At 47.2% G+C, this 23,316-nt stretch overlaps 1 protein-coding gene across 1 annotated transcript in view; it reads left to right on the top strand.

Moving 5' to 3' along the window:
* Tll2 (tolloid-like 2) overlaps nt 1-20,177 on the top strand; it is a 126,543-nt gene extending 106,366 nt beyond the window's left edge. The window contains exons 14-21 of the mRNA XM_005407577.2: nt 1,455-1,580; nt 2,218-2,378; nt 3,424-3,604; nt 6,813-6,938; nt 8,368-8,495; nt 12,105-12,318; nt 15,090-15,340; nt 16,898-20,177. Coding sequence (XP_005407634.1) covers nt 1,455-1,580; nt 2,218-2,378; nt 3,424-3,604; nt 6,813-6,938; nt 8,368-8,495; nt 12,105-12,318; nt 15,090-15,340; nt 16,898-17,032 — 1,322 coding nt within the window. The 3' untranslated portion in view covers nt 17,033-20,177. The remainder of the gene's footprint in view (nt 1-1,454; nt 1,581-2,217; nt 2,379-3,423; nt 3,605-6,812; nt 6,939-8,367; nt 8,496-12,104; nt 12,319-15,089; nt 15,341-16,897) is intronic.
* The last annotated feature ends 3,139 nt before the right edge of the window (nt 20,178-23,316 follow it).

The following is a 23,316-nucleotide window of genomic DNA, read 5'->3' as shown; positions in this document are numbered from 1 at the left end:
CCAACTCCCCGCCTAGAACATCTCTCCTAAACCCAGCTGCCCCTCCTGGCAAATTCATTCAAGCCTTTGTTGAGCCCAAGAACACCCCACACTCAGCATTACCCTGGTTTACTATTCACTGTGTGAAACAATGGAGTGGCCACAAGCCACACTTCACCCAGTGAAGACCAGCTGGGTTGGTCGTGCATCACAGTCAAGAAAGACAGGAAAAGAAAAAAAGAAAGATGGGAAAGGGGCAGTGACAAGGAGGAGTGATGGTTGGAAAGCTTGTGCCCTTGCAGGACCAAGAGGTTGAAAATCAGACAATCCAAAAAACACCTTCAAAAAGTTGCAAGAGTCATTAGCCCTGCGAGTGTTTGGCAGGATCTGAAGAGCAGCCTATCAGGACTGTTACTGAAAGGATCCCTGGTCGTGGGGGCAAGACAGCTGGATATCTTTTCAGGTCTCCAACTACTCTGAGCTGTCCTGATTTATTTTACGGGTAGTGTGTTCCTTCAGGTTGGCAAACAACTACACACTTGCCCTGTTTCTGACGTGTTGCTGTGGACCAGTACTCTCCTTCCTGTGCCAGCCCCGCTTCTTCTCCCTAGATTGGACTTTTTTTTTTAAAAGATGTCTCTTCACTAACTCCTTTAGGTATCAGACCACACCCTACACGCCCTCTTTCAGGACAGATATACCATGGCTTGACAATGGAGAATAATATTTTTCCTTTTATTTCTAATGCTTATCTTGAAGAGGCTTAATGCTGGATTTTTTTCTTGTCAGTTGTGCGTGGGCTGGTGTGTTCAGGGGACTCTCCAGAGGGTCCTGTGTTCTTCCTGCAGACATCAGCCGTTATTTGATGCCCTAAGTGCATGACTACACACTTACGGGCACCGAGCCTACAGGTCCCCTGCTCTCCATGCTGACCCAGCCCCTGCCTCTCCCTGCAGTGTGGAGCTTCAGAGCCCAGTGTTTTCCGTATACTTGCTGGTTTCCGTCTGCACCTTTCTTAAGAACATCTGTAAAAGTATTACATGGCTGGCTCTGCTTCTGATGCATAGAGAATATCCTGTGTCCTGCAGCTGTAGCCTTTATGGGATGGCTCTGAGAAGGTCTATGTTTATGAGGGAGAAATCCCCAGTTCCAGGCACTGACATGGATAGATACAGATAGAACCTTGGGAGGTTTCTTGGCAATCACCTATACATGCTGCTGACCAGATGCCCCCTGGAATTTGAATTTGCAGGCCTCATCCCCTTGAGCAGACTCTGTTCTGGCCATCCGGGTATTCTTGTGTTGTCAGGACCCCGCTCTGGAGTATACCTGCTGCTGCCAGTTTTTCAAATGTGGACATGCGATTCCTTGGGAGGTGGTCACCAAGAGCCACTCTGGTTCTTAGAGAGCACGGAAGGGCTGGGAGACCAGGCAGCCGTGGGGCCGTTTAACCAAGGCCTTTCCCTTCCCAACAGAGGTAGATGAGTGCTCCTGGCCAGACCACGGCGGATGTGAGCAGCGCTGCGTCAATATGCTCGGCAGCTACAAGTGTGCTTGTGACCCCGGCTATGAGCTGGCTGCTGATAAGAAGACATGTGAAGGTCGGGGCTTGACCTGCCCAGCTGGAGTGACAGCGTGTGGGGGAGCGGGGCGGAGAGTGGGCAGCTGGCTAGCTGGGAAGAACTCTGGACAGATGTGATAGAAGATCCACCTAGTTCCTGGAGAGACAGGCGCATTGATAACAGTCGTGAATGTGGGAGGATAGCCCAAACTGCACAGGCTCCACCCTAGAAACTGAAACTGGGCCGCAGTTCCCTTTCTTCCATGACCATGTAAAACTCACAGTGATTTTTAGGGTAGGAAAGAAAAGCACAGGAAATCTATGGGCACTTTGATGGATCCCCACTGACCACTCATTGCACTTGTCCCTTTTCCCCTTTGGGTTCTGTGTACCTCACCCACCTGCATGAATCTACTTGCTCACACAGGCCGTGTGCTGTGACAGGTCAGAGGCATCACTGTCATTTTTAAAAGCAGTAAAGATTTGTCTCCAACTTTGTCCTTCCAAAATCTCAGTTAAAACAATTAGGCTAGGGAACAGGACACTGAACCAGTTTGGATTGTCTGAATTTGTTTTCATTATTATCAGAGAACAGCAGGGCTTATTGCTGCTTGGGGGAAATTGCAGTCACTTGGAACTAAAACCAAATGAATCTTGTTTCTGCTTCTCCCTTGCAGTGGCCTGTGGCGGTTTCATTACCAAGCTAAACGGAACCATCACCAGCCCTGGGTGGCCAAAGGAGTATCCCACGAACAAGAACTGTGTCTGGCAGGTGGTGGCCCCCGCCCAGTACCGCATCTCCCTGCAGTTTGAAGTGTTTGAACTGGAAGGCAATGATGTATGTCTGTGCTCTGACTTGAGCGGGGACTCAGAGCTGGAGAGCAGGGAGGTGGAGGGCTAGCGTTAGCACTGCCACTTCCAGACAGTCACAGGACCTCAGCTGGGAGGAATCTGGGGAGGTTTCATCCCGCAGCTTCGGCTCGGTGCCTTCTGCAGGTGCAGCCCCCAGCCCCTCTTGTCACTGAGAAATCCAAGGAGAACTGGGACAAGGATGAAGGGGGCAGGTGCTGGGGGTGGAGGCAGCACAGGGCCAGACCCTGGGGTGTGAATCTGGGGCTCATTGTCCAGCTGAGGGAAGTGGAGAAGCTAGTGACCAGCTAGAGAGAAGGATGCTAGAGACAGCCTGTTCCTGTCCTAGGAGTGCTCATGGGTGGCCAAGTCAGGTGAGGCCCGGTAACCCTACAGTCAGATTGCTAGTCACAAGTGCCCGCTGTCTGCGCCGGGGGCTTGAGGACCCCCCTTCAGGACAGACAGGAACCTCTCCGTGCTCCCCTCTTCTTTGCCCCAGCTGCAAAGAGGTTCTCATCCTAAAAACAGCACTGCCCTGGGTCTCACCTGACCATTCAGCCCTTCAGAGCAGGCAATATGGATGCTAGTCCTGGCTTCACCGTGCCTGAGCTGTGAAGGTATTTCTCCTTCTGAGCTTTAGTTTCTCTGCATGAAGATCTAACGCAGTTGGGCTGTGAAGTGGTGTGCAAAGGTTTCCTCCCTCCATCCCTTCCTCCCTCGCTGCTCTCTCTGCTTCCTTTCCTCCTCCTCCTCCTTCTAGCAATGGGCACCTTTCTTTAAGCAAAATGTGATATGGAAATCTAATGCAGCAAGTGAGGAGAAGCTACCTTCCAGGTTAGGGGATGCAGGCTTTGGAGCGCTAACCTCTCACACCAGGCAGGGGCCCTTCCTGGGCTCTCCACAGCTTACATCACGACCAGCACAGTGAGAACCAAGGGGACCGTCCCCCTGGGCTTCCCTGAATCCCCCAGCCGCATACGAGGCGCAGCTTTCAGCTCTGGGGTGAGGATGTGCTCCCCTTTACTCCCTCGCAGGTCTGTAAGTACGACTTTGTGGAGGTGCGCAGTGGCCTGTCCCCTGATGCCAGGCTGCATGGCAAATTCTGTGGTGCGGAGACGCCTGAGGTCATCACCTCACAGAGTAACAGTATGCGCGTGGAGTTCAAGTCTGACAACACTGTCTCCAAACGTGGCTTCCGGGCCCACTTCTTCTCAGGTATGTGGGTTTGCAGGGCATGAAACTGGGGGTGAGATGGCCGCACAGGCTCCCAGCTTTTGGGGTCCCTGGCCACCCTCTTCCTGTCTGCTCCTGCTTCCCTCTTAGTGTGTCTGCCTTGGCAGTGGCGTGCATGGACCCAGGATTTTTTTTTTGGTACCAGAATTGAACTCATGACCTCAAGCTTGCCAGGCAAGTGCTGTGCCACTGCGTTATATCCCTGGCCCTCAGGATTGTTTATAGTGGTGGATACATTAGTTTTTTAGAACTGACATAATATTACCTCATTCTGGGTAGTTTAAAACAACAGACTCTTATTCTCTTTTAGTTCTGAGGGTCAGAAGTGTGAAATCAAGGGGTGGAGGCCCAGGTGCCCTCTGAGTGCTGTAGGGAGGGACCTTTCCTCTCTTCTTCCTAGCGCTGGTGACTGTGGGGAAGCCTTGGCATTTCTCAGCTTGCGGGTGCCACTTTTCAAACTGTCTTCATCTTCGCCTGGCTTTCTTCTCTTGGTCCTCTTCCTATGAGAATTCCAGTCACTGGAGTTAAGGCTGACTGTAAATCAAGGATGACTTATCTCATGATCCTAACTATTTCTGCAAAGACCTTATTTCCAAATAAGGTCACATTCTGGGTTATAGGTGGGTGTCGATTTTGGGGGACACTATTCAAGCCCCTCCCTACAGTGGCACATTGAACCCTAGTTCTCAAATTGAAGCTCATGAGCCATTAAGACCACTGGGCAGCTGTAGAAAAAAAGCCCTTTTTCCAGTGTACAACATTTGATGCTGGTCTCTGCTCCTACCCACCTCTCCTGCCAGCCATGTGTCTTCTGGTAGGTGGACACTCTGATCACCAGTAATCTTCCTCTGCCTTCTTGTAATGTCACCCTGCACTCTTCAACCCACTCCGTTCTCTCCACCCACAGCCAGGGAGGTCCCTCTTCCTGGGACATCCTTCCTTCTCCCCCACTCAGACACGGGGACTCCATGTGTCATTTTCTGTAGCTTCGACCACTTTCAGCACGCTAACTGTTCTTCTACCACAACACTGCCACCTCCTTCTCACTAGAGCTTTTATCTTCAGGGCAGCTCCATGGGCCTGGGACCTGTGCAGTCCTACAGGGCCCACTCAGAAAGATTGAGTATCAATTCAAGGTTGGATGAAGGCTTTGGTATTGTCATCCTGAAATTCACAATTGTTTGTGGAAAAGGCACCCCCCATGTTCATCTACACTGGGTCCCACAAATCACATATCTCGTCACACCATACTGGAGCATGAACTGTTTAAGGGTAGGAACTGTAGTTTGATTCTTTTTGTATTCTTAGCACTAGCATAAAGCAAACCAATTATTTGTTGCTAGGTACCCAGAGTTCTGTCTCTGTGATTGTTTTGGTTGTTTCTCTTTGTGGTCATGGTTTGTTTTGAGTGTCTGCTGTGGGCACAGTACAGTGCTAGGCTCGGGCAGGTTGCTAGGAACGTGCCCCAGCTCTACACAAACTTAAATCCTGGCTAGGGAGCCCAAGGAGACTCACCCTGCAAAGTCCCTGCTTGGGGCACGGTGGGGTAGGGCATTGTGACCAGGGTTGGTGTTTGGAGAAGAGGGCAGCTCCTGGGTATCTGGAGCAGTGGGTGAAGGTCTTTTGCAGCTTGCATTATGGTCTGGGCCAGGTCCTAAGCGATGGGAGGGGCTGAGGCGGTAATAAGATGACTGAAAAGGTGGTGACCAAAGTCCCAGGAAGAAGAGGCAGTGTGGCTCGGGTTCCGCATCTCAAGCAAGCACAGGACTGAGATGAGACTGATACGAGTCAGAGCCCATGCGGGGAAGCCAAGGGTGTCTGGTGAGCCCAGCTGGGTGGGACTGGGTCATTAACAGCCTTAATGCTGGCTAAAGAGTTAAGGTTTGATGGGATAGAAAAGGGGTCCTTCTGCAGTTCCTGGGCAGGGGCGGCCTAAAAAATATCTGACCAAACCATGCCAGACAGTGTGGAGACAGGAGGGCCAGAGGAGCAGGATGGGGCAGGCGCCACCTGGGAGGAGGGAACACATGGCCTTCAAAATTTCATGCTTTCACACAGAATCTTAGGACAGAGCACCTGGGTCCAAGTGGGTGAGGACCTGGCCCTCTCCTGTAGAAGCATGCGGGGAGGAAAAGAGTGGCTTCTACTGTGGTGCTGGATGTCCTGCGTTCTGAGGGCATTGAGTTGCCTCCATGAAATAAGAGGGCACAGCTGAAATGCAACATGTTTGGCGACAGTGAGCACAGCGGACGACAGGCCAGAGAGAGGGAGGGCAACACGGCTGAGCCCTAAGCATTTGGTGTGTGTGGGGGGGTCATTTGGTGGGGGAGGGAAGGGAGACCAACCCTTGGCTACTGCAGGACGAAGTAGGCTTAGAGAGGGCCGCATGCCACCCTGGCTGAGCCCAGGAGCCCCAGGGTGACAGGAGCCAGTGCTGGGGCTCACACGCGGTAATAACCACAGACACCGGCACTGCCGTGGGCGCACACTGCCCCAGTGCTTTCTCCTCCCTGCACATTTCCTCCCCCGACAGCCTCTGAGGCGAGGACACCATTACTGGCTGCATTTTACCTGTGAGGCAACTGAGGCACAAAGGCAGGTGCTGCCAGTGGTCACCACATCTAGAAGTGACGGGCAGGGAAGCATTTACCTCCTGGCCCATGGCCCTCACATTTACGGGCTTGCGTGCAGTAGTGGGTGGTCTGGGGTGTGAGCTTTAACCTCCAGGCCTGTCATACAGGCCACGGGCCGAGTGTCTCTAGGCACATTAGCTGTCTCAACTTCAGTGTCCTTACTTGGAAAGTGGGTACAGATTAAATGAGGGCATGCATACAAATGTTTCCCCCTACAGCTGAGAATTAACTCAGATAATGTACTCATTCTATAGTAAATATGTGGCAGTTATTTTTATAATTGTTACTATTGCTATTAATATTAGCCCATCCTTCAAGGTGTGCCTCGGTTTTGGCAGGGGGCAGGGTAAGAGAACATACCTACTGTACATTGAAGTGCATCGGGGGCATGGAGAACTCACCACGTGCCCAGTAAGACCCAGAAAATCTTCCACAATAAGGGGATGGGCAATCAGGGAGCCTCCCTGGAGGAGGCTACTTTTGAGCCGGGTTTCTGAGCCAAGAGGGGCATTTCCAAGTTGGCAGTTCCTGTTAGGAGAATCCATTGATCTCCCCAGACAAGGATGAGTGCGCCGAGGACAATGGTGGCTGCCAGCACGAGTGTGTCAACACGTTGGGAAGCTACCTGTGCCAGTGTCTGAATGGCTACCGGCTCCACGACAATGCGCGTGACTGCAAGGAGGGTGAGTGCTACCTGCAGGCCCTTAGACTGGTTGTGCGAGAGGTCACAAGCAGTGGAGGGCAGTGGGCTAGGAAGCCTCCCAGGCCTGTGGAGCACAAAGCCCTGAGCGCAGGCTCAGCATCAGCCCTTCTCTGGCTACTCCTTGTGGCCCTCTTACTGGACAGCGTCTCCCAGGTAGCTCGGGCTTTCAGCAGGCACGCGGGGCCTCAGGTGCTGCAAGCTGAGTGATACTGCAGAGTGGTTAAGTCTGTAGGCTCCAGGGTCAGACTACCCGGTCCTGGATCCTAGCTTTGCCACTCACTAGTTGTTACTTAACCTTGAGCAAGTTACATAGCCTCCCTGAGCCAGTTTCCTCTTTTGCTAAAAGTCAGCTAACTATACCTTTCTCTCACAGTTTTTGTAAGGATTGAAAGAATGTGTAGGAAGTATCTCAGACAGCCTGATATGTATTACTCAGATATCAATAAGTATTAGTCACTGACCTCCTATGTGGTAATGTTATTTGCCACGTGAAGGCCTAGTGGTGAAATGGGGTGGGGGAAAACTTCTGCTCTGTGCTCCGTTCAGCGCTGAGAGTTCTGCAGGGCCAGACGGCCATGAATGTTCAATCACTGGGAAGAACCTTTTCCGTTCCTGTCCTGCCCAGTGAGGGAAGTTTGTGCATCTGTGATAAACACAGGCCTCCGGGCCTTGCCCCTGCCGGGAGCCTCACAGAGGAAGTTGAGGGTGAAGGAAGATGTGAAGACCATTGTTCTCTTCTATTTTCTTCTTTGGAAATGCGAAGGATTAAATGAGAGGATGCATGCAAAATGCTTACCACGGTGCTTTTACAGAGGAAGACAAATTCTAGATATTGGTAAAAAATGCTAGCTATTGAGCAAGCCCTGGCACCACACTTTGCAAACAGCACTGTAACTAAGTGGTAGCAAAGCGGTAGTCTCCGAAAGATACTGCTCAGAAAAAACTGAAAGGCACAGGTAGACATAAGGCATAGAGATAAAGGAGATTTGTTAGCGCGCAACATAGGTTGGCACTCATTGAGCCCTTTACATATGTTATCTACCCCTCTTATAAATAAGGACCTAGACGGTAAAACCAGGACTTGAACTGAGATTCACCTGATCTCAGGGCCTGGGCTCTTAACTTAGTACTGATTCTACCACATTTACAGAGATTATCATCTTGATGTGAATTGTAACAGTAGGAAAGGTAACCTAGCTCTTGAGCTACAGCCGGGAAGGCATACAGCCAGTTCAAACAAGTCAACTCACCTCTGTATCAGGGGTCACTTGGTTCAGACTGGCTATTCCCATGTTGGATACCTCTGAGATAAGTAAGGGAGAGGGGAAGAGACTCCCCTGGAATGAATCCTTTTGGGGCTGTCCACAAGTGAATGATTTCTTTCTCTGTATATCCCACCACCACCCCAGCTGGCTGTGTGCACAAGATCAACAGTGCAGAGGGGACCCTGGCGAGCCCCAACTGGCCTGACAAGTATCCGAGCCGGAAGGAGTGTACCTGGAACATCTCTTCCACAGCAGGACACAGGGTGAAGCTCGTGAGTTATTATAGTAGTTTGTTAAGAACATGGACTTTCAGATTTGATTAACACTTTCGGATTCTTACAATAGTGAGACAGTGCGATGTTTACACATGTGGATCTGATTTATTTCACTTATGAATACGGTCTCTAATTGCATCCATTTACCTATAAAATCCTCAAGTTGGTCTTTCCTTATAGCTGAGTAATACTCCATTGTATAAAAATACCACATCTTTTTTATCCATTCCTCAGTGGATGGACATTTGAGTTGTTTCCAAGATTCAGCTATTACAGACTGCACTGCTATAACCATGGGAGCACATATATCGCTGTGGTATGATGTTTTCAGTTCTTTTGAAAAAATAGCCAGAGGGGGAATCGCTGGGTTGAATGGGACCTCTAATCATAGTTTTTAAAGGAATTTCCACATTGATTTTCACAGAAAGGTGCAATAGATATTGTGAAAGGGAAAGAAACTGCTCAAAAGAACAGAACAACTGGGATGAGCAAAAGGAGGAAGGAAAGCAAGAAGGAAGTGAAAAATATATACACACACAAGATAGCTAAGACAATTGTACTCCTAATTTCTATTGGTTTATTGAAAGGAACAGTTAATATTTAACATTTGATCACTTTTGCATGCCTGTATCTGGTAATCTGAGCAACTACTTTGAAGATAACAATGTGTAATACAAGAACTATTGTTAATTTCCTATCATCTTTTCCTGGAATTCTGTATCATTTCCATTGTTTTTGTGTTGTTTTGTTTTTGTTTTTGTCTTTGTTTTTGTTATTTTGTTTTTGTTCCTTTCTCTTGGGAGAAAAAAAAGAAGAACATGGATTTTGGTGTCAGGAAGACATGAGTTTCTGCCCTACCACTTCCCAGCTGTGAAACTTGGGGGAATGACTCCACATTTCTAGGTCTCAGTTTCACTCTTCAGAAAATGGGAATGCTGATGAAGCCTGCTTTGTGGGGCTGCTATGCAGATGAAAAGAGCATGCATAAGAGTTCTACAGCTGCCACCTGTCCACAGTGGTGGCATGAGGTGGCACCCACCACACAGATTGGCAGTGCTGTTTGAGATTCGATTTTATTTTACAAAACATGACATTCTCAAGGTAAAAAAAGTGTAATAAGTACTGTATAGACAGTTGAAAGGGAAAATCAAAAGTCCGCAGATCCGCCATTCCTACTGTAGAAATGATCGCTCACCCTCAGCACTTTCTTGTGTATCCCTAGGAATTTCCTGTGCACAAACAGCGCATGTACTTGCACGGGGAAGTACAGGTCTTTTTTCTTACTCCAGCTCTACAGATGAAGTATTATTCATATTCTCCTATAGCTTATTTATTTTTTCAATTAACAATAGGGACATTATGCTAATTCTTGAATTAAAGAACAACAACCACCTTACACATCTTTATTTAAAGTTCTATCCATATATCTGACATGTCTACTCCACCAAGCTTGGTTATTTTAAAGGAGAAACGAATCTCTCCTGTGAGTCCCATTTCTCAGTCCCCAGGGACTCCCAGATCCTGGAGTTTTTATCTAAAGCCAATCCTTTGCCAGCTACAGGGTTGGTTGTACTCTTGACAGACTTTTTTTTAATGCGTCACTTGACTGGAGATGAGTGGCTGGCCTTACAGAGCAATGGACTGCTAATTCAGGGAGAAGGCAGGGAGCAAAGAAGGCTCAGGAGCAGATGGTGCAGGGACTTGCGAGAGAGTTTACTGTTGAGAGCCATGGGTGAGGGCCAGAGGCAGTGAGTGGGCTCCCAGGACACACAGGAGTGGGGAAGTGGCCCCCTCAGTGGGCACCTCTGGGATGAGCTGCCCTTGTCGGAATGGCTTTCCTCTGCTGTGCTCCCACGAGCTGCTGCCCTGGGTTGGTAAGGAACACCCTGGAATCTGGGTGAGGATGAATTGAGTGCATTTGAGAAAGACAGACTGCCATCTTCTGGAAAATGATCGCAATAACATTATCTCTGATGACTGAGGGAATGGCGACCCCTTGGGATAGAATCATGAACAGGCACAGCAGGAATCCTTTCTCGGAGGCACCTACACATATTTTAAGGATGTTTCCTTGGGAAGTGGTGTGGATATATTGATTGTGCTCTATGTTTTGCTACTATAGAGAGTGAGTTGGTGTTTCACTGTATGGGGACGGCCACAGGGTGTCCCATGGACTCTGGGGAAGCTCCCACCTCCCTAGCCTGACTCCCCTTCCTCCCACTGCATGTGTCCCTGCGTGCCCCTGCTCTCCCTTCCTGCTCCGTCCTGGTGTTTCTGTCCCGCTCCCTTTCTCTTAAATTGTGAGAGCTTTGTCCATTTGTGGTGCTTGTCATTCTTGTGAAATGAGAGTGCTCTTGCTGCTTCTGTCTTTCTGCCTCCATCTCTCCCCTGTCTTTTGGATTTATACCTTCTCACACTGATGTCCTTCCTCCTGCTCCTTTGGTTCAAGCCTTAAGACTCTTCTTACCTTGCCCCATCTCCTTCATATCAGTTGACCATCAGCCCAGCTCCAGAGAAGCCTACACCAGGGCTGAAAGCATTGTGTGTGGCCTGGAACGGTGGGGCTCTGCTGACCAGCTTCAGGGAGCAGCTTTTAGAGGGGAGAGAGAGAAGGGAAATGAGCTGGTGATGGCTAAGAGTGTGGGATGAGAGCCAGGCATGGTGGTGTACACCTGTAATCCCCACATTCTGGGAGGCTGAGGCAAGAGGACCACAAGTTTGAGTTTAGGCTAAGCAATTTAGTTATTTAGTGAGACCTGGTCTCAAAATTTGAAGGAAAAAAGCTGGGATGTAGCACAATGTGAAGGCCTTGGGTTCAAACCCCCCACCCTAATAAAAAGAGTGTGGGATGGAAAAGACTGACTGGAGGTCAAGTTCTGCCCCATCTGCCTCTAGTTGTATGAACTTTGGCGAGTCAACTAGCTTCCTAAGATTCAGCTTCCCTTCAGCTACCAGATACAGCAGTAGCTCTTTCCCTACAGCATCACCAGAATTAAGTGGGAGAATGCGAAGAAAGGCTTGGCATGGGAAAGGTATCCCAAAATGTCAGCTGCTCTGACAGCAGAGATGCCAGCACAGAGCAGCATGCCCTGTCCCGGGCAGCGCAGTGAAGAGGTTTAGATCCCATCTCTGAAGCCGCAGCTTCTAGATTATGGTTCAGCTCTACCAGTGGGTGAAGTCAGGCAAGTCCTTTTATGTCTCCTTGCCTCAGTTTCCTGATCTGTAAAGTGGAGATTAGGCACATGAAAGGGTCGTGAGAATTAAATGGGCCTTCACTTGTAAAGTGCTTACCACAGCTGCTGGCACAGGGTAAGAACTCAGTCACTGCTGATGCTCAGTACTGAGGGCTAGAAGGAAGACAGATCTGGGCAGTCAGTCCATGTCTGCTATGAAGTAGTCAGGGTAGCGAGAGCTCATGTAGCTCATGTGTTGCTCTGGGGACCCAGAAGAGGTGGGTGGAGGAGACCCTCTCTGCAGCATCACCAAGCATCTGGATGGCCGTGCCCCCTGCCCAGCTGTCTGGACAGCTGCCACTGGGCACTGCCTGGACCTTCCTTTTCCCCGCTGAGGCCAGGATTTGCCTTACTTTCTGCTCTCCATCCTCAGATGTTCAATGAGTTTGAGATTGAGCAGCACCAGGAATGTGCCTATGACCACTTGGAAATGTACGATGGACCTGACAGCCTGGCACCCATCCTCGGCCGCTTCTGTGGCAGCAACAAACCTGACCCGGTGGTGGCTTCAGGCAGTAGCCTGTTCCTGAGGTTCTATTCGGATGCTTCGGTGCAGAGGAAGGGCTTCCAGGCAGCACACAGCACAGGTATGGCCACCACCTCAGCCTGAACCCTGGGTGGGCGGCAGAGGGGCTAAGGGTGGGGAAGGAAGCCTCCCACCTATTTCCAGGGAGGGTAAGGGGAGGTCCTGCGATACAGTTTCCCCAGTGAAATGGAATAGCAGCAGCCATAGGCAGAAGAGACCTCTTTTAGTGTTCTTAATTTATAAAATTTAATGTGGGCAAAACCTTTTCCTTTCTTTCTTTCCTTCCTTTTAAAAATGTGTTTGTAATTGTGCTGTCTGGGAGCTGAGTGCGGGAGTGCAGTTCCCTTTACCCTTTACAGAGCACTTCTAGAAAATGAAAAATGTTTCTGTTCCCCATTATGTTTTCCTCTACTGAAAACGTCAATAGCTCTGTTGGGTCCTTCGGAGGAAAGTGTGCAAGCTTATACCTTATTTAAGGTGTTAGGCAGAGGAGGCCAAGAGTGAAATTGACTGTCTTTAGCCATTACAATGCTGGTGATCGCCAGGGACTGGTGCTCATGGGGGCAGTGCTGGCTCTTTGACCCTGGAGTTGGACTGTAGCAGAGCCAATGTGTCCAAGATGCACTCAACTTCTGAGATGCTGACTCTGAGACAATGATCGTGGGACCCTGTGCTCCTTTAACAGCCCCTTCCTTCCAGTTGTTTTTCAGAGCCAGAAAACAGAAATCAGGTCAAACAAAATGGCATCCAGCACCTCCAGGCAGTTCAACTTGCCCCTGCTTAGCCAAAAACCTTCCTAGCTTACCGAGTTCCTCAAGGACTTCTGGCTTCCCCCAGGAAAGTGTAAAGGCTGTGCAGTGATGGCTCCCTTTGTCCTTACAGACAGTGATTGGAATGGGGGCACCTGAAGTACGTTAGGGTCCTAGCAGGAAGTGGGTCACACTCAGGCAATATTTGTGGAGTTTAGTAAAGGAACTGTTTGCAAAGGGGTGAGCCCGGTGTGGGGATACCTCAAAGGACAGGGCAGCTACCAAGCTGGAACCACAAGGATGCTAGCACCCCAGGACCAGAAGGCAAGAGGAAGAAGTGGGTCCTGGAGGCTGGTGACAGGATGCATGGACATATGCAGAGGTCTCCAGCTGCTCTGGAGAGCGCCCAGGACTATGCACCCAACCTCTGACTCCTCTCTCCCTCTGACTTGCTGGTGCTTCCAGTGTTGGAAACCAGTGACAAGGCAGAAAGAGGGCAAAATTTTTGGGTTAATAACACTTAGTTATTGCAGGCTGATCAGGCCCAAAATTTCCCAAATGAGTGGACAGCAAGCGTTGAAATGAATGAGACAAATGAAATGATTTCAGGGCTGTGGGAGGGTCCAACTTTCTTACAAAATTCAAGATTCTTTGGGTTAAGACCCAGACTTCCCTGGGCTCCCCTTATTTATTAGGTTTTCAAATAAAGAAGGGGGATACTGAAGAAAATGCAGGAATCTGGGCAGGACTTTGGAAACCCACTATGGAATTCTCCAAGTAACACTTATGTTAATTTAGGAGAACTAAGTTAACTCAAGGAAGGCCTTCACTGCAGCAGTGAGATGCCTGCAGCTGCAGTCTCCTCTTAGTTAATTGGGGTTGGAGCCAAATGTCCTCAGCTGTGACCTTATCTTGTCCTTTGAGGCTTCATGGCTTCACCTATCATCACAGGCCTCAGTAGGGACCAGTGACTCACAAGTAAACAATGGACATCCAGTTGGTTAATATTAAATCCTGCTCAGAGCTGCTACATAGTGGTCTCCATCAGCCAGGGCCATGTGTGTGGACTGGATGGAAATCAGCCTCTCCAGGGCCGGACTGACAGGAAAGGAGACATCCTGCCCTGTGCTGTGCTCCTTCCACTGCTATCCTGTCTCACAAACTCGAAATTTCCCAATGACAGGTTAGGCCTGGAAAAGGTTCCAGGCAGAGCCAATGTGGGAGCAAGAGCTGGTAGCTGGAGAGGCATGGGGCCAGGCCAGTGGGTGCAACTTCACTGTCCTGGGAGTGTTAAGAACCAGGGGCCCAAGAATCATCACAGACTCCAAGGGTGTGAAGCGTATTGAGGGCAGGCTGTGGAAGAATTTTCCGCCTGAATTTCTGGTGCTTCCTAGTCTGGACTAGTCTTATTTACACATTTTAACTATGTGGACTCATGTGGCCTAGACACAAGGTTGTGTAGACCCAGGCTGATCTGAGGTACTGCTCTAGTAAAAAGCAAAACAAAACAAAAACAAAAGCAAAGCAAACAAACCCAAAACAAGCCAAGGCCAAAGTCTGAGGGGAGCTCTCTTGTGACACCCACAGGGACCTCACAGTGGACCCACCCATAGGCAGTTCTCTCAAATGCAAGTAGTAGTGTCTCGGGTTTCTTAAATTTTGAAGTTCATCCGCAGTTCTAGTGTGCTTTATCACCCTCTGCTGGCAGAAAGGAGTTACAGTAAGTCAGCAGGAGCCCTTCCATTTCAGCTCTTCCAGGATGTGAAGTGGTCAGGATCCAGAGACCAGTCAGGCAGACCAACCATTGACCTCATTTCAATGGCTGAGAGAAAAAAAGCAGCACATTTTGGGACTTCCCATCATAGGAACATGAGACCATGGCTCGTAAGGGCCAGTTTGGACCACCAGGAACAGTGGCCGTGGAGCTAGGGCCTCTGCTTTCTCTTGAGACCAGATAATAGGGTTTCTTAGCCTCTCCTGCAGGGCACATAACAGGCTCTGTAGAGAAGCTGGGAGGAAACAGGTGGGATGGCACATGGGCTGTTGCTGTGGAGGGGACGTTGCCACTCTCTTTCTACTCCAGAGTGTGGGGGCAGGCTGAAGGCTGAAGTGCAGACCATGGAGCTCTATTCCCATGCCCAATTTGGGGACAACAACTACCCGACCCAGGCCCACTGCGAATGGGTTATAGTGGCAGAGGACGGCTATGGTGTGGAGTTAATATTCCAGACCTTCGAAGTTGAGGAGGAAGCCGACTGTGGCTACGACTACATGGAGGCGTACGATGGCTACGACAGCTCAGCACCGAGGCTTGGCCGCTTCTGTGGCTCTGGGGTGAGTCTCGGGGATGCCAGGGCTGGGGGGCAAAACACAGAGATTCAGAGCATAGGTTGCGGAATGAGATACACCTGGTCTGTCCCAGCTACTCCTCCCCCTTGTTAGCTATTGCCAGAGCACAGTGGTAAGCGAGAACCCTTGGAGAGGGTCTACGAAGGTTTTGGACAGAAGGCAGCTAGGGAAGAACATTTTGCCTTTTAGGACTTTGCTCCTATTTTTGCAAAGGGGCATCTCTCTCATTTTATTTTGCCTTTAGGCTTTAAAAATTATTTAACTAGTTCTTTTGTATATTCCTCATATTTAAAATTCTCTTCCCAAGTCCAACCAGATGCTTATGAAAATCAAATATCATACTTTTACTATAAACACAGTTTTTATACTGAAGATCATTGTTACTTTTTTCCTCATTCAGCCTCTTTCCTGGGCCACCAGCCCAGGATCAGGGCAGCCTGTTTTTTTTTCATTGTTTTCCCAGCACCTAATGCATGGTCTGGTATACAATGTTCAGTGGATGTATTTGAACCAGCCAGTACCTTGTCCTGGTCACTCCATGGTCATGTTCCACGACACTGGCCACACTGGGCACGAGGACTAATCATGTAAGTTTCTTTGCCATTGGCTGGACTTATGCTGAGTCATTTCTAAATCCCCAGTGCTCTTTGTGCTAAACAGAAGCTTGACATGATATTTATGTCGTATTTATATCCAAATAATTATAATGGCTTATATTACATTTATATCTGAATAATTTTCCTCCACCTTCCCTCACCTGCCAGAAAATATTGACAAAGTGTGACTTATACAGTGTTCTGCTTTGAATAAAGCCTTTCAAACCTTGGGTCTGTGGAGAGGAGCCCTTGGAGGGGCTGAGCAGTATGCTAAGTAGCAAGCTGTGCTTGGCTCCGCCAGGATCTGGCAGGCAGCAGCCTTGGAACCTGGCTCCTATTCACAGACCACCTGGTGGAACCTTGCTCACAAATGTACTAGCTCCATTCTACTTTTTGTCCTTGGACAGGGCGTTCATCTGAAAAATGATCCTTGCTGTAGGTCTCCTGGGAGACATGTCACAGTGGTGAAACCACAGAGAGTTGGATGATCCACGGTACATAGTTCAGTCAGAAAGACCCGAGCTCAGGTCCTGCCAACCTATGTAAAGTTGAGTCTTAATTCCATTAAGTGCAAAATGGCAATAGTACCTGCCTTACAAGGTTCTTGTAAAGGTTATATAAGATGAGGTTGAGATCTGGAGGTGCTCAGTGTAGTGCCTGGCCCACCTGTGCTCTTAATAAGTGATAGATTCCATACAAGTGATGCAGCTTGGATCCTTTTTGGAAAATCAAGGCCCAGGGAGCTTCCTGGAGCAGAATTTGTAGTTTTCCTTTGAAAAGGAGCTTTTTCAGATGCACTTGAGAATCTCTGGTTTCAGGGATGCTGCATGGCAGTAATGGCTATTGGCCATCCAGTCCTTGTGTACAGTCCTTCCCATCCTCATTTAAGCTGCAGTCACAACTCACTGACCGAAAGTTCCTTGGTTTTCCTTTCTCCTTTCCTCAGCCATTAGAAGAAATCTATTCGGCCGGGGATTCCCTGATGATACGGTTCCACACGGATGACACTATCGGCAAGAAAGGCTTTCATGCTCGATACACCAGCACCAAGTTCCAGGATGCTCTGCACATGAAAAAATAGCACCAAAGTCCTTGAAAGACAGGAACCGAGAATGTTTCTACAGTAGCACCTTGAGAATCAGCCCTAAAACAAGTGTATAGTATTTTTCTCAAGCAAAAACCCAAAATCTAGTATTCAAGGTACATATCTGGAAGAGAGTACATCTAAGTCTGGCCAACAAGAAGGAGAGTAAATGTTCTTTTGGTTCCAGCTACGATGTTATCAATATGGGCTTCTAAAGGAGATTAAGGTTTAAAGTCACTGACTATTCAAGCTGTGCTTGTTTCTACCCATTCTCTGTCCCTTGCTCTTGTGGGGCAAAAGTCCAGCCCTGGGGTTGGCCATTTCTTTATTCTGAACATGCTTCCATAGGTGCCAGGCAGTGTGCCTATATCCTGGAGACTTAAGACTGCCTTCTGTCTACACTGAGTAATGAGGATAAAAGTCTGGTGGTGGCTGATGTGTTACAGCTTTGTCTGGAAACTTTTGCTTTCTCTCTGCTAGGATGTATTACCCAAGAAACATGCGAATGTGGATGTCAGGACGACAAGGCATTCCTGTCAGCGGCACACAGAGGCATCTTTGAGCACAGAATTGTCGTTGTGAGGTTGGAAGACCTTAAGCCTTTCTTCGGCAGCACTTGTTCCCCTTGTCCCCTTCATGGTTCCCATCTCCTATTGCATTAAGGAGCTAAGGCATCCATGTGAATTCCAGCAGGACACTTGCTGGTGAGAAACCTCCGTTCACTGAGAAGGAAACATCCTGGTTCATCCTGACTTTCCTTTGCTTGCTGACTTTGAGAAGATGCCACTGTGCTCGGGGCTCCAAGCCTCTAAAGAACCTCTGCCTGTGGAGGTGCGGGCTGTGGTGACTGCCTCCCTGACAGCCCATTCACACTGCGTCTGTGGGGTGTGCAAAGACCTCTCACAAGGGGCCAGTCAGCCTCTCGTGGGGTGAACACTGTTGAAAACTTTAATTCTAAGTTATGTAGGAATCATCACCTGTGGAACAAGTCCATCCACGACTAACTCCTAGTCATCAAACAGCTTAAAGAGCGCATTGGTAACTTTGCTCAGATTAACTCATACTCAGTCACCAACTTGGAGTCAGAACTCACAACACTTAGCACTTGTTCGTGAGAAGCACTTGTTCTTGAGAAGTATAGAGGATGATGTTTACATAATTTTAGTACCTCGAGGTATAATATGAACAGTGAGGTAATTTTGAATGGCATTTCATTAAGGCATCTATGGGCATTATGAGCTAAAAGCTGTGGTATGTTAGCTTTAAAGAATATTTATGTTGGAATATTTTTAAAATAATGTTTACATAACTGTCAGGTCCTGTTTTGTTGGTATTGAACACAGGACAGCACATGAAAGTATTTCCAATTAAAGCCGAGGTAAATCCCAAGCACCAAAATTACTTTGGGATAGGTCATCATTTTACACAAAATATTTGTAAATGGCTAAAGATTATATTTTTTAAAAGTCAGAATATACCACTGAAGACTATGTCCAATTAAAATGATTGCTGGGACTAAAAACTAGAATAATACAAAGAAGAGTAAAAGGACTGCATAGGAATATTTCTCCTTAAAGCAGAAAAAACAAAGTATTATTAATAATATATGTCTGTATATATGTATGTATGTAAAGGATCAGCTGTCAAAGCCTTAATCAATGCCGTGTGGAAAATGCTAACCCCTGGCTGTAGCTTTATTGTGTGGGCTGTCTGGTCCTGACCCTACATTTTATGCTTCTTTCACCAAGCTCTGTTCTGGCCTTTCTGAGCCCTGGGCTGAGATTCACATTTCATTCTCATATCTTAATAGATGGCAGACCCTGCCCAGGGTAAACTTTGTCATGATAAATGGGACGGGTTACCTTATGGCTCAGACCCCCACCTGCCTGTTCTGGTGGATTCCATTTCTCTAAACTTTGTATTTTTGGATGTTTTATTTTGTCTTATATTGTCAAAATTGAAACAGAAATCAGGATACATAAGGTGGCTATTAAGGTTTCTCTCTAGAGAGATGAGAATTCTGTGTATTTAACCATTAGAAATCTAAGTGAGATTAGCAGATTCCATGGAGAAGAGGGAGGGAGAAACAGAGTTGGTTTCAGGATTTGTCACGCTTGTGGCACACTTTCTTTTTGCTCTTTGGTATGATCATTTTCAGAAGCACACAGCTTCAACAGTTGTCTCCGCATGGCCCTTTGCAACAATGGGACCCTTATGAAAACATTTATTTAGTTCTGTGAGTGATGTGTTCCTAGAAGACAAGCTCTGATTCATCTGGGGCTGGACAGGCCTCTCCTCTGGAAGCCAGAATATATAGGGCTCTGTGAAGCCACAGGTCCTGCAGAGAACCACAGGCTGGTTTCACAAGAGAAAGTCCACTCGGCAGAAAGACCAAGCCCCTGCCTTGGCTCTTCCAGTGCCCCAGTGACCTGACTGCAAACATCCCTGGAGGTAGATAAATGAGCTAGAGGATAGTTCTCCAGCTTGCTTTGTCCTATAACTGAGTGTTAGGCCTTAGTGATGTCACAGATTTCCCAGACTAGAAAATTATCTTGTAACAAATGACATGATGAAGTATTTGGGGTCTGGGTGTCCGGCCTGGTCTCATTCTGATCTATTCTGACCTAGCAGAAGCATCCCAGGACAGGGCTAGGATCTGGAATTAACATGAGTCAGTAGAATTTGTCCAAACAGAGGATATGAGGCTATACATTGATTCACTCCTTTCTTCTAAAGTTTCTGTTTCTCTTTTGCTTTTTTCCTCTAAAGTACCAGGAATTCAGAAGTTGCTGAGCCTGTTTGAATAATTTGTTGAACATAGTTAACTAGCAAATTCACATGGGAATTTACCATCTGTCTGGTGCATTTGATAACTCTCAGATAATCCTTGGTATTGTTAGTATTCAGTTTGGGAACAAATATTTCTTTGGCTTTTTCGGGTGTTTTTAAAGTTTTTTTTGTAGACTGAACTTGAACAATAATCCCAAGTACCTAAAAGCTTTCTTTAAAAATTTTTAAAGTATTATCTATGAAGATATGGGTTATTTTTTATTTTGTATAGTTTTACATTGCATGGAATGCCGGTTTCACAGAGATCATGGAGAGGAGCTAACACCTGTCTGTGTAAAAAGGATGGTTTCATTAAAGAATGTGGATTCATTGATGTGTCTTGGGTTTGCATTCCTAGTTCAGACAAGATGGGTCCTCTTGGCGATAGTTTTCTCCAAAAGCACAAGATCTTGGAAGAATGTTAAAGGGGGCCTTCTCTGTGGGCTTCTACTCTCTGCTGAGCACCCAAATTCCTGGCTGCAAAGCAGTTCCTTGTTGGACTCACAAAGGCAGACTTAATCAGAGCTGAAGATGGCTTTCACAGTTGCCCCATTTCTTGGGTCAAAACAAGGTGCAAATATGACAGCCTAAGCATGGTGAAGAGAAGCTACGTGAAGAGCTGCTGCAGTAGCTCCAGATGTGCTTCCGAATCTGTCCTTCTCTACCTGGCTCTGTGCCTGCGGACCACAACTGACTCAGGTTGGAGATCGTGGCTCCTTAGAAGGTGCTCTTCCCTCTCTGGGTTCTGGCAGCCCCTCCTCCCACTGGCCCCTTCAGGCAGATCCTCCGGGTCTAAACATGAGGTACTGCACTTTCCCAAGGCAGATCTCTATAAATACTCAATTTGACAAACTCTTCTGGAAAAGTAGTAAATTGAGCTTATCACTTGTTTCCTGAGTGATACGGGGTCATTTCTAACATAAGGACAAGACTCCATCCAATGAAGGCCACCCTTTTTAGGTTGGCTGGATGAAGAAGTTTTGGGGTATGTTTGGAGTTTTGTGGCTTATACCAGGCAGAGGGAATATAGGACCATGTTTTATCACTCAGGTTGGTCTCAGTGCAAAACTCATCTGATTTGGGCTAGATATAGGTTTTATGAATTTTCTACACTTTTTTCGGTCACTGTACATATATAGGTATAGAGTTAGGTGGATAGAAATATACAAATAGGTAGATTATACACAGTGGTCATGAAATGACCTCAGGTCATGAAATGCTTTTGCTTGCAAACAATTTGGATTGCAAACAGAAACGTTTGGCAAAATTTTGTTTTTGTTTGCGAATTCTGCATCAGGTAACAAACATGACCACCCTTCCCCTACACACATACACACACACACACAAATGTGGCCATCTTTTCCAAAATCGCAGAACAAATTGAGGGCTCTCTCTCTATCTATCTATATCTATCTATCTATCTATCTATATATATATATATATATATATAGCAACCATGGTGGCTGGGGAATGTAGCTCAGTATGAAGGTGGGAAGTCCCTGAATTCAATCCTCAGTATCAGAGGAAAAAAAGTAGAAGATTGCTAGAAATGTAATATTACTTGTATTCACATTTTTCTAGCCAACACAAGTCATATAGTTGCTGTTCAAGTAACAACAAAGTGAACTTGAAATATTTTGCAGACAGCATTAATGACTCTCACACCTAACATTCATAAGTACGGAAGTGGTCAGGATCCTTCTGTTTACCATTTTACTTCTTCACTACTTTATGTATGAACTTTTAGATAAATATTTATAACAGTTAGAATAAGGCCACTGCAATAGGTAGTTTATGTTCCCCAAAGTCATATGCTGAAATCCTAGTTCCCAATGTGATGGTGTTAGAAGGTTAGCCTTTGGGGGGGAGTTGGGTCATGAGGGATTAGTACCTCAAATAAGAGATTACAGAGACCTCCCTTGTTCCTTCTACCATTTGAGGACAATGGCTATTAACCTGGAAGCGGCCCCTAACCAGACACCAAGTCTGTTGTGGTCTTGATCTTGGACTCCCTGCTTTCAGAAATGTGTTTATAAAGCTTTCAGTTATTATAGGGCACCCAGTCTATGGTTATAGCAGCCACACAGACCAAGACAGCCAGTCATCATTGAGAATGGACCTGTTTTTTAAACTGATCAAGTTATTGCCTGAGAAATCTTCAGTGTGACTGGGCTTGTATAAATTTAAATGGTGGGAAGATAGAAAGAAATCAGAGTGATTTTCCAAACTTCTCACCCACTAAAGACCTTCATTCTACAATTCTAGAAAGATGAACCTCAGGCTTAATACAGATGGTTCCCAATTTACAGTGGTTTAACCTACTGATTTTTTACAGTGGGGCAGAAGTGATATACATTCAATAGAAAAGTGCAGTTGAAAAATTCAATATATTGCAGTAGAAACTGTACTTTGAATTTTGATTTTTTTCCAGGCTAGTGATATGCGATAAATAGTCTCTCATGATGCTCAGCCTCAGCAGCAAGCTGTAGCTCCCAGTCAACCACATGATCATCAGGGAAACAACCTGTGCTCCATAGGTATTTTGTTGCTTAGCTAGGATGGTCTGTAGGTTGGGTGTATCCAATGCATTCCCAATTTACAGTGTTGTCAATTTACCATGGGTTTAATGGACACAACCCCCTTGTAAATTGAGGAGCACTTGTATATCCAGAACAGGGAGTTCACTCACTGCACCCATTCTCTTTTCTTTGGGTAACACATCCAGGTTCCTTCTGTAGAACAACCTTCAGGATCAGAGGGACCTGCCTGGGGATCCATCAGCCAGCTGACGTATCCTCCATGGGCACATGATACAAGTCTGGCCAACTAGATCCTCTACATGGAATACAAATTTTGAAAGGGGTGGTGTGTGTGTGTGTGTGTGTGTGTGTGTGTGTTAGAGAGAGAGAGAGAGAGACAGAGAGAGAGAAAGATTTTTGCACACTATTTTCTGGGAAAGACACTCTGAGGGGACTGTCCAGGAGTCTGCTGCTGAAGCCTCAGAAGCAACCTTGCTCTGTCTTCTCTGGGTCTGATTCCATGGCCCACTCTTTGCTCTGTGAGCTCCACTGCACCTAACCAATGAATTCCTCTTTATCTTATATTAACCAAGATCTGGTTTTGATGCTTGTAACTTGAGGACCTTGCCTGATACGGACACTTAGGCTGGGGCATCATCGTACTTGACTGTAAGTGCTAGCAAAATTTTCTGAATGATCAGATGTCCACTGAAGAAAGAGTTTGGGATCAGTGGATGCGCAGAAAGCAGAGCTAAAAGGGATCTCACTGGCTTTGCACGTCCAGAGCCTAGCCAGAAGCTGCTGGCCCATGAGCAGCAGTGCATCTTCTCTTCTGGATATGATTCCATGTCTGTTGAGCAAAGTTAGAAGCATAGTTTGTACCAGTTGTGCTGGTTTAAATAGTGCAGCTGCTGAAAACTGCAACATACCCAC

This window comes from Chinchilla lanigera, unplaced genomic scaffold (genome assembly GCF_000276665.1).
Source record: "Chinchilla lanigera isolate Chin_1 unplaced genomic scaffold, ChiLan1.0 scaffold00106, whole genome shotgun sequence".
NCBI classification, from domain to species: Eukaryota; Metazoa; Chordata; class Mammalia; order Rodentia; family Chinchillidae; genus Chinchilla; species Chinchilla lanigera.
Note: the sequence above shows the minus strand (reverse complement) of the source record. Positions and strands in the feature narration are given on the sequence as shown.